General features: G+C 39.1%; 1 protein-coding gene across 1 annotated transcript in view; it reads right to left on the reverse strand.

The window, feature by feature from the left end:
* Window positions 1-7,030, reverse strand: part of WDR27 (WD repeat domain 27) — a 142,190-nt gene extending 135,160 nt beyond the window's left edge. The window contains exons 1-6 of the mRNA XM_067294573.1: window positions 6,845-7,030; window positions 6,365-6,506; window positions 4,256-4,380; window positions 3,662-3,775; window positions 2,030-2,081; window positions 797-870 (exon numbers count right to left, since the gene is read on the reverse strand). Of these exons, the coding sequence (XP_067150674.1) occupies window positions 797-870; window positions 2,030-2,081; window positions 3,662-3,775; window positions 4,256-4,380; window positions 6,365-6,506; window positions 6,845-7,030 (693 nt within the window). The remainder of the gene's footprint in view (window positions 1-796; window positions 871-2,029; window positions 2,082-3,661; window positions 3,776-4,255; window positions 4,381-6,364; window positions 6,507-6,844) is intronic.
* Window positions 7,031-11,816: the final 4,786 nt, after the last annotated feature.

The following is an 11,816-nucleotide window of genomic DNA, read 5'->3' on the forward strand; positions in this document are numbered from 1 at the left end:
TATATATCTAGAATCTCACATTGGACCACAAATTGAATCATATGTACTTATATTTTAAGAGTATCAAAGGATAATTTCACCACTGGCAAAAGAAGCTACTATCAATTTGAACTGCGTGTCTAATTTTCACATTTGTGTCTTTGAAAAGAATTCCTCATAGACTATTTCCTACAATGTAAAATCCCAGGCAACCTGCATGCAAATGCTTACTGAGTCATATACATTCATCTATACCTTTCTTTTTTTAGGCATTATTATAGTTAAATTTTTAATTTTCTTCACAATCCACTAAACTGTAACACTGAAGGAAAATACTCTTTAAATACTATAGGAAAATCTCATTTAGATATTCCTAAAGTTAAAATTAAAGAGGAGCTGAAATACATATTCACATTTATCATAGATTGCTAAGATTTCCAGCATGGTGAAATCATAATCTTTCCCATTTATTGTTATGTGTTTCATTCCTTGACCAAAACAGGAGAACCCTATTTTTACATTTCTTCTTTTAAAACACATATATTTATAGCCTCTCAGTGTACACATATATCTTATCCAGTTACTGACTGTGGTCTTAAAAACTTTCCTGGTTTTCAAAAAAATGTTTCCAATTTGTAATAGAGGGTGTGTTCTGCACCATATATGATTAATACTCAAAGTAGTGAATCATGCTTACTAAAATAATCTTTGTAACAGTTCCAAATATGTATGAAAATTGTGAAGCTTTTTGATAGATACATTAATAATACTTGACTGTTTTACTATAGCGACTAAAAGTTTCCTTGGTAATTCTTACCTGTCCATCAGCACATCCAGTGATAATCTGTTTATTTTCTTCATCAATTAGCAGACTTAGCAAAGGAAAAGCTGCTTCAAGAAAGATGCAATTATTTTCAGAGTAGACACAAATCACATATTTTATTAAAACACATGATTCCAAATTGTGACTTCCAGAAGGAAAGAAAAACCTGACTGCAATTCTCACTGTTGCCTAGTACTTTGGGTGTTTTGGGCCCAAAGGCTAAGGGCCTTCCACTTGCAGTTCTGTAGCCTGCCTTTCACCCAAGTTGCCATGGCAGTGGTTTTCCGAGCTGCTATGGCAGTATTTTTCCCATTATTCCCATGCTGTTGTGCTCATGCCTTGGCCAATACTGCTGTTACAGCAGGTTCTCATGGGAGGCGATGACCATGGGCGTAAGACTTCCCCCTTCTTCCCCTCCTTTTCTATCATGTAGTTGTAGCTTTTAGTTATATTAGAGGATCCAATAATATGCATGCACAAAGCTTAACAATCAGTCACCATGCAGCTCTTGCCTCAGCTAAAGCAGGCTCCAACCAACACTAACGGCATCATTAGCAGGAACAACCAGTGCGGATTTTGAGTGGATCCTGAAGAAAACTATAGAGTTATTGTAGAAAAAGTGTTATGGGAGGGGGCGTCCCTGATACTCTGGGAAGGATGATAGCTTGGAGCCCCATGTCACTTCTCTTCCCAGCTGGCCACTGGGCAGAGTTCTGCCTCTGCCTCTCCCTCCTCCTCTTTCCCTCCTCAACTCTTCTTCTTTTCTTGCCTTTCCACAAAAGTAACTTTCACTGTTAGAGTCAATGTACGCCATCATCTACAGAGCTGCTAATAAATCTATTTATGTTACACTTATGTTTTGTCCTTCCATGTCATATAAAAAACTTGAAAGAAAACAAGCACACAATGCTCAGACGGTGGAACTGTAGCTACAAAAAGAGCTCCTATCTGCATATCTCAATAAAAGTGAACAGTTAAATGCATACCCTGTACCAAAAGAAGAGCTATTTATGAAAGCACATTAAAACTGTCTACACAAATATACATTTTAAAGGATAATATATTCATTACTGGCTTCAAGTTTGATAACTTTGACACTGATGCCTTTTAGTGGCTAACAGAATTATTTTGACTAGATGAACAAAACACTTTTATAATAAATTTTATTTTATTGTTTAGAGAGAGATTTTTTTCTATGAAAAAGTATAGAAAGAAAAGAAAATTTACCTGTTAATACTGCTGACTGATGTATTAACAGGCCAGCAGAATAGTCCCAAACCTTTAGGAAAAAAGTATGTAAAGATAGACACTTACTTAGATCTTTAAGAAAAATACAAACTTCAAAGGCCATCAAGTGGTGAAGACACAGAAATGCAGCCATTAAAAGTGACTCAGTATTGTATGGATTTTTTCAGCAGTTTTTTTTTAAATTAGGACTTTGTTTAATTTATAGGCGAAACCCACCTGGTATTGATACACACAGTAGTTAGAAATACTTCTTATCATCTTTGCTTAGGTTGATCTCTTAGTGACTTAAGCTAAATCAATGTAAAGACATTTAAACTGGTTCTAGATTTCACACAGGGAGCTTGCATGACTTCACAATTTTCATACTGGGCCCAGGAATAAGAGGTCCTTATTAGTAATTATGATACTTATTTTGATCTACAGATTCACGCATCCATCAACTTTCATTATTAACATAACTGTTTCTAAGTGATGTATTCTGTGCTTAATAGTTGATTAAAAAAGCTAATAAAAACAATTCTTTTCCTCTCATGCTGCCACTTCTATAAGCCTTCTACTCCACAACTTCTTCCACTACATATATCATAGCTATCCAGCATGGGCTGAAAGAATGACAGCCAGATAGTACCTTCTCTCAGAACATGGTTGTGAGTCTCTGTATAGCTCCCAAGCTTTTCCCTGGGTTCATATTTCATTTGCTTCTGAATGTGAAAATCTTTCTTCAGAACAGCTGTTTCCTAAGATTTTATTTTTCAAATTTATCTGAAGATATTCTTACCCCTGCTTCACTTCTTTTAGCCTAGTAAAAGGGCTGGGGCAGCATAAGGAGTTTTTAGAGGCTACGTGTCTGGCAATCACAGCAGGCAGCTAACATGGCTACAGTCAGCTAGCAGCCAGCTAGCATGACTACAGCATGGCTTTACCCCTAACCTGCAGAATAAGGCAGGGCAAAGAAAACATGAAGATTCACTTACTACATTATTTGACTGACTCGTATATTATTTTCATTTGATTGTCATTTTATTTCCACTTTTTACCTAGCTAAAAAAACTTATTCATTAGCATTTTATGTAATTCATCAGGTCTTCATCAAACTAATAACAAAAAACATAAGGACCTTTTCCTTCAGTCATTTTTACCTTGATTTAACTTCTGTGATCAACAAAAACCAAATAACATAAACAATCAATCAGAAAGTCAGAATTATTAATACTTCATAGAATTCCAATTCAATCTTTTCATTTTTTTGTCCAACACCAAGAAAAAAATCAAAATAACATTTTTCCCAGAACAAAGACTTCCATAAAAATTGTATTTAAAAAAATATATTTAATTTTGATATAGCAAACTTGAATTTTACTTTAGCTTGTAGAACCAAATGTTGTACTGCAGTATCACATGGAAGACACACCTTGGTTCACTCGCTCTTTTTTTCCTATTCTATTAAGAAAAACTCTATTTCCAACTCTATTAAGAACAATCTCCTAATCTCTATAGTCAAAGATCCATTTGCTTAACCTCCAGTAAATATTTAAAGAGAAAAAACAGACCTTTAATTCAAGAATTCAATAAATTATATTTTTTAAAACTGCACCTTTACAATTTCCTTGCCTTAAAGCTTCTGTCTTCAGAAACTGATATAAGCATACTTTTCTCCCATGTGCAAAACTCAGCAGCAGTCACCGGAGCTAGGTGGCCCTCCAATTCAGCTAGTACAGCGTCATTCTGTTATTTGAAGGGTCAAAATAAAAACAGATCAGATTTCAAGCTAAAAATGACCATTAGGTCATCTTTTTAATAATTGATAAATATTGTTAAAAATAAATTCACATTTGAGTTCATCATATTCATTCAATAACATTTTCTGAAGCCAGCTGCAGCCCTGAATATCATTCTGCTGGCAAAAACACTACACATATTACATTTAATTCTTCAGATTGAACGATGTAGGAGAAATTTTTCAGATGTCCTCACAGTGTTCTCTACTTATAAGTTACTGAGATATTCTGCACTTCAATTTTCTTAATCTAGTCTTTTATCTGATATATGTTACATTATCAAGTATTTGCTCAAATTCATTTTCATCTATATGAGAAGATGAATGCTTTTGCTTAATTATTCTCACATTTCTGTATCATGATTTTATCTGAAAGTGAACATGTTAAAGATATACTAGCACTGTGACTACAAAGGACAATATCTCACCTTTGCACTTAGCATGTAAATCCGCTTTCCAGCACATACTGCCACTTGTTGATCATCTGGACTAAATCTTACATGAAGCACCATTCCCAAAAGAGTTCCTATAACAATTCCTTGAGATGTTAACCCTGCAGCAATTTTTATGTTATTATTACTCAACAAAATATTACTTTAGGCACTTTAAAAGCTTTCAAACGAAAAGCGAATTTACAAATTTAGTTCCTGAATGACTATTACAGCAGCTCTTCAACTGCTAAAGATACACTGATCTCTTAATTTAAAACAAACTTATCCTTGTTGCCTCACATGTTAATGATTTCTTTTCATCTTCAGATTTACCATAGTTAATTTTCATTACGATGTATTTTCCAGAGAATCTTTTGAATAAATTAATTTATCCAAATTTTCCAGAAAGAATTTTGAGTAATCCAACACTAGCTTTAAGAGTTACCCATTTTTTACCCCTTCCATAGCACAGAACTTAAATACAGCACTGTCAAAACAGAATACATTACATGCTTTGTCATATTGGGGGAAATTGGAAAGATACAAAGTTTAAGCCTATAAGTTATTCATTACATGCATTCAAAAATCAAGCAATCACCTTATCCCTCTTCTTACAGACAAGATCTAAGTCATGATGAGAGGCAAAAGTAAAGAAGTTGTGTGCAAGGACTAAATCTTCAAATCTGGAATTTGATGCTAAACTATAGCTTCAGGAATCTAAGACTAAACCTCTGGTGTTGTGTGATCTTCAGAAACTTTGGCTGGCTAACCACACAGGTATCCCAGTTTCAGACATCATTGTATTAAAACTCCACATGACAATAGATGTCTATACCTTACTTTTATTTTTGTTTCCCACAAAATCATAGCCCCATTTCATGCATATTCCCCTGAATCATTCTTTGATTCTCTATGTTATATTTATGTGGATTAAAATGTAATGATGACATCTATTATAAAAGCACTTAAAATGTTTACATTTCTTTACAACATCTATTTTCATAATATGTAGGTTTGCAAATTTAACATGGATAGAGGACAAAAGGCAACAGCTACACATTAAATCATAGGCAAATTTCTAACTACAGCTAATGAAGGGAAAGTTTTTAATAGTGATGGACAATATCATGTGACTCTTTCACAATATTGACACCAAAGGAGGACCATAACACCTTTCAATTATCATGCCATTACAATATCTTTTGGACAGGGTGTCATTGGGACCCTAGTGACTCATGACTTCAGGGGCCTTGCTCCCTTTGTTTCTCTTTCATTACTCCCCTGCTTTCCAGTCAATTTAAGCTTGCAGAGGAGCTAGAACTTAACTCCGTGGTTGAGGCTCCAACACAAGATGACATTCAAGATACTAGAACTTCTACCTTGAGTTATGCCATCATAGCTATCTTTCCCTTATGCATTCTTCTCCCAGATCACAGACTCCCACACACACATGGCAACAGCATTTGAAGACAGATGCAGAAGGAGAGCAGGACCAGTCCATGCAGGATGGAACACATTAGTACTACAGCTCTACTGCTACTCCAGCAAAGTTAACTTTTAGTCATTTTGTCATTGTGTGCTTAGAAGTGTAGTGCTGGTATGATAAAAAAAAAAGGTCTCTTTTATTCCATAGTGTAGAAATTAACTGCCTTTGCAGTGCTTCTCTGAGTTTGCCCTGAAGCTGCTAGTACTTGCCTATCATCCTACAGCAGAGTCGCTGCTCCCTATGAGCTTTCTTCCCGATGGACCAGGTTCCCAAAACGACCTAAGGCCTTGACTTAAGCTCCGCGCCCCACAAGCATGTCCCCACCACGACCCCGGCAGTCAGCACCCTGGCCAGCTCCGCGCGGAGGCGCCCGGCGGCACCCACCCGCCCCCGGGCGGCGCGGCCGCGGGGCGCTGCGCACCGCCCGCCGGACACCCGCCTGCGCGGAGCCCTGAACCCGGGGAGGCTGCTACATCGGCTGCGCCAGCGGCCTGAGGCAGCTCGGCACTGCCGGGGCGCCAGACAGGGAAAGCGCTCCCTACCGCTGCCAGGACCGCCGAGTCTAAACGCTACTCGTGCATACTGCTGAGAGGTAGCAACTTTTTTTGACAGCACTCTACCTTGCAGCACGTCCCTTGCGCACTCATCGAGGTTCCACACTATCACATATTCGCAGGAAGCAGAGCAGACAAGAAGCGGGCTGACTTTGCTTCCGAATGACAGAGCAGAAATCGCGTGTTGGTGTCCCAACAAACGTAATGGCTGGCAAATGTACACAGAGAAGAGTTAAATGAGTCATTTCAAGCTAAGATTATGCACAATGCAAAACTACAGAGGGATCACGTATGTGTAATTAACAAAAGGAACTACTGTTCTGAACTGTTCCAAACTGACCTTTCTTTATTGCTTCAAAACCACCGTATCATCTACAATATACTTACCGACATCAGAATAGAGAAGCTCAAAACAAATGCTAGCATCTTCCAACCCTAAAAATGAAACCTGACATTCCCATGCTACATTCCAATATTTTGTCCAAGTCTTCCCTTTTTAGTGTTCTTCTAAAATAATAGTCCATGAAGAGATATGCTCTAGCTCACCTGAGCAGCACCCGCGGTATTCCAGACGCACAGCTCCTTTTCATTCAGAGGGAAAGCACAATAATGCTGGGTACACGCCAGCTGGACAAGAGACTCGGACAGTTTGGATTTAAACAGATGCTTTTCCCAGACGACGTCGGGACTACCGCCGTCCCCGGAAGGACGAGGCGCCTCGCGATTTGCCATCCTGCGGCTGAAACGGGCCCCGCGAAGGAGCGCCACAAGAAGACACGGACAGGCTCCCCTTTTTGGTGCTCCCTGGGGATTACCTGACGCGAGGCACCCGGCCGGGGATCCTGGGCCCCACGGCCAGGCGCTGCCCCGCACCGGGAAGGCCCCACGGCCCGGCGGCGGCGGCGGCAGCGGCCCGCCCGCAGCAACGGCCGCCGTAACCAGGGCAGTGGGGACGGCGACGGGTCGCCGAACGGGACAATCCGCGCGGCGGCCGCCGTCCTCCCTCCCCTCCCCCCCGGCGCGCAAGGGCGAGCGGCGGCCGCTAACACTCCCCCCCCACACACACCTCCTGTGTGGAAATAACCAAAAACAGTTGTTGACTAAAAGGATCTGGAGATCCTGCTGGACAACATGAGCCGCCAGCGCACCCTTGCAGCAAAGGCAGCCAGCCGCATTCTGGGCTGTAGCAGTGGGAGAGTGGCCAGCAGGCACAGAGAAGTGGTCCTTCCCCTCTATTTGGCACTTGTGAGACTGAATCGGCAGTACTGTGTTCAGTTTTGCGCTCTCCAGTATAAGAAGGATATGGGCATACTGGGGCTATTCCAGCGGAGGGCAACAAAGATGACCAGAGGGCTGGAGCACAAATGTAGGGGAAGAGCCTGGGAGAACTGAGCCTAATCAGCCTGAAGAAGAGACAGCTAAGAGGAGACCTTATTGCTATCTTACCAACACCTGAGCAGAGAATACAGGGAAGATGGAGCTAGACTCTTTTCAGAGGTGCACAATGATATGACATGTTGGAACATGAGAAATTCCAATTATATATTAGGATTTTTTTTAAAAAACAGGTGGTTAAATACTGGAACAGGCTGCACAGAAAGGTGTGGATCTCTGTCCTTGGAGATGTTCAAGACTTGAATGGACATGGCCCTGAACAACCTGCTCTAATTAGACCTATTTTGAGCAGGGGGTGGGCTAGATGACCTCTGGAAGTCCCTTTCGATCCGAATTATGATTCTATGATCAAGTTGTTGATCTGCACCAACTTACACTATTTTGATGCACATCAATCTGCTGACTCAATATCCACCTCGGCTGCATTTCAAACAGATACTTTTTACAGAAATGTCTTTCTTGGGTCTCTCTATAACTAAACAACGCTACAAGCATTTTCGCCCTATATGAGGATGTAATATATATTATAGTTGACAACACAATGTTTTTTGTGTTAGTCTTGCCTCGGGACATTAGCAATTCAAATTCTTCAGGATGATGTTCTCTCCTTGTGAATACAGATAAACAGCTACAGTTCTGAGCATCAGCTGTGTAGAGAGAGGTAAGTCAATACCCTGCATTTGACAATTAGAATTTCTATTCTAAATATGACTCACAGCTGAGAATAATAGAAACAAAAAAAAATTAATTCTGGTATGGCATTGACAATTTTCACAAGTGGTATAGTCATAAATATGTTATGACAGTCTAGTCATCAATAACTAAAGGTAAATGCCAATACAGAAAAAAAAGCTGCTGTTCAGACAGGCAAACAGTCCCTAAGATTAAAGAATTTGTTCTGAAACATTTTGTGTGGTCTTTTGTAACTGTTTGTAGGCAGTTAAGTAGTATTCTTCTTTCCAGTTCTTCTCACTGTAGCTACAATACTTTCATCAACCTATTGCCCATAGTAACAAGGACCTAGTAGAAATCCAAGGAAGTATCAGATCTGGAACTGACTTCTCAACTGATTAAATAGGAGTTAGACTGCCCACTCCTTTTCTGCAGCTGGACCCTTCCTTATCAAGAAAAGTCAATTTGATTAACACCAATTCTGACAGGTGTGGACCATCACTGATTTTTGCCTTTTCAAAGGGTGTTGCAGGTCCTCAGTGGCTGAGATGCCACCCATCTGGCAAAATGGCAACTGCCCTGTTGGGACCTGGTGACAGATGCATGTGAACATGTGACATGGCTCCAAGTGTGCAATGGGAAATTTACAGCGTGCCACATCTCCAAGAAACCTACCTCCAGGTGATGTACCATTCTATGCAGCACAATGCTAATAAGACCTTGGCCTCAGAGTGTTCCCACAGCTGGGGTGTCCAACTATTTCAAATGGAACTGACACACGTGATAAAAACAGACTGCTACAATTTTAGAACATTCTAGGTAAACACCATTTTACTTACCATATTGTGCATTTGTGTTCATAGTTTATTTCTATTATTCTCAATATTCAATCATCATAAGTGTTTGTTTAAAGCAGCTCATAAACTTGTTTAAATTAAAATTAATTTCAATTTTATGTATAAACTCAAATTTAACGGAATCCACATTTAGCAGGTTTATGCAGCCTGTTTAAATAGAACTGTTTTCCTCTGTTTTCCTCTTGTGTTTGAGGTAGAAATGAACAAAATTTACCCAGGTTTTAAGAAATTAGAGAGATATAGTTTGAAGATAGAATTTAAGCTCATTATATTAATGCAGAACTCTTGAGGCACATACAGAAATCCTTTTGAATTTCTCAGTACACAATATTGGCCACACAGATTGATTTCAAATTTCAGTCCTTCAGTGTTGCTTACAATTTTAAAGAGCTGAGTCAGGCTAAGGTAATTCTGCTTGTTGAAATCAAAAGGTATTCAAAAGCAATAATTTCTTTTTCTTCCCACTGAATGCTTTCTCCTTTCTGTGATCTTAGGTAAAGTTTATGCTGATAGCAACATAAGCTGTCATCAACTGCTGAACCTAACCTTCAACTAGTGTATAACATCCAATTTCAGTGCAAATAAAATCATATTTCTCTACTTTTAGCACTTCCTTGTGAAAAATGCTTAGCATATTGTGGAAAACCTAAGTATTCAGTTACTCAATATCTCACCATCCTCCCCAAATGTATCATCCTTAGCTTATAAAGTAGGATTTGCTTAGTTGTAAATTCTATACATAACTAAATTCTAAACAGAAACACTGAAATGCTTTCCAGTCAAGACTAAACATGCTCATTTTGTGGAAACATAACATTTCCAGAGCTGACAAGTGAAATACTGTAACTCCAGAACAATTTTGGCAAAGGAAGAAACCTGACTAAAAATTTTAGTTACATCACATTCAAGATCAAATCACCTATCTATAACTTAAGTTTCCTATATTATGCAATGTGTAACTTATGCAGTTATTTGCAAGTAAATATTTATTTTCCATTTTTCTAGTCAGTGTATGCTAAACTTAACATCAGCAACATCAGTTGCATGTGATAAAACTTGGATAAAGCTTTAAGCATTTAGTTACAGTACACCTTTTATATTTTGAAACCATGAAGTTTCACTTCTTGCTTTGAAAATAATCAAGTAGATGATGCAGTAACAGTTATCAGAAGCATTTTGAGATTTCCATAGTTGGAAGCAGTACCAAAAAATCTTTTTTGAACTTAATCCTTGTCTTCTCAGCAGATACACAGGTACACACCCAATGCTTTTGTCTTAGCAAGATATATTGCTCAGCAGTGGTGAACCTTGGAAGGCAAATTTGTTTAATTTGCTGTTGCAGTCATTTATTTATGTGAACAAATATGGATAGTATGATGATAGACTTCTGATGCTTTGGCAGCCACCACTTCAATTTTCCTTTTCCAAGTCCTTTAGCAACAAAAAAAATTCAACAATTCAACAATTGTTCTTAGAAGATATACTAAAATTGCTTTTATAATTACTTTGATTCTATCCTGTCAGACACACCATCCTGTGTTTCTGATACCACACAATAAGCCACAGAGCAAAGGCATTAATCACTGTATTAACAAAAATCATCTTCTGATCTATGTAAGAGGATTTCTCCACTCTTTTCAGGAAGTGTAATGACTCTTTCCTTTTGAATAGCAGTATCTTAACTTGTAGATGGAATGTTACCACTGCAGTTCCTGCCACGGTTATGATATCTATTGTTAGGAGCTGCGAAATAAATAGTACTTAGGCTTGTCTTAGACCATGAACATTCTGCTTTTCTACCTCTGCAGGACTTCCCTCGAATCACAGAATCACAGAATGGTTGAGGTTGGAAGGGACCTCTGGAGATCATCTAGTCCAACCCCCCTGCTCAAGCAGGGTCACCTAGAGCACATTGCACAGGATTGTATCCAGGCGGGTTTTGAATATCTCCAGAGAAGGAGAGTCCACAACCTCTCTGGGCAACCTGTTCCAGTGCTCTGTCACCCTCACAGTGAAAAAGTATTTCCTCATGTTTCCCTCGAAGCACCTTCCCTCACGCCGTACACAAGGGCAGCCCCCTCCGGCCACCCAAACGCCCATCCCCTCGCTCCTGCACCCTACAGCAGCCGGCCCGCCTCGCGGCACGCACAAACCTGGTTCGGCCCTGGAGCCGCCACCAGCCTTCCCCCAGCCCCAAGCACCTGGGAGCGCAGGGCACGCGCCAGCAACCATTCCTACCTGTCAGTGCTCTGCAAATGGGTGACATTTCACAATACAGTTCTTGTTCTTTTTTATACAGATAAATCTCTTCATTACTGATTGTAGTTTAAGCATGTATAGATTATTGCTCAATTATATTTTCCTTTTTTTTTTTTTTCTTTTGCAAGTTGTGCATTTACAGGGAAGGTTTAGTTTCTCTGGGCAATAAGCTATTGTCAGAATTTATGAAGATATTTGAAAAAATATAATTGACTTAACATGTTTAAACATGGCTTTTTCTTTCCTAAGACAGCTATTATCTTGTTTTTTTCCAATTTAATGTTATAGAAATCTGAAATTTAAATAATGATGAAACTATTTGTTATTTAAGAAAA

Source organism: Apteryx mantelli, chromosome 3 (genome assembly GCF_036417845.1).
Source record: "Apteryx mantelli isolate bAptMan1 chromosome 3, bAptMan1.hap1, whole genome shotgun sequence".
Lineage (NCBI taxonomy): Eukaryota > Metazoa > Chordata > Aves > Apterygiformes > Apterygidae > Apteryx > Apteryx mantelli.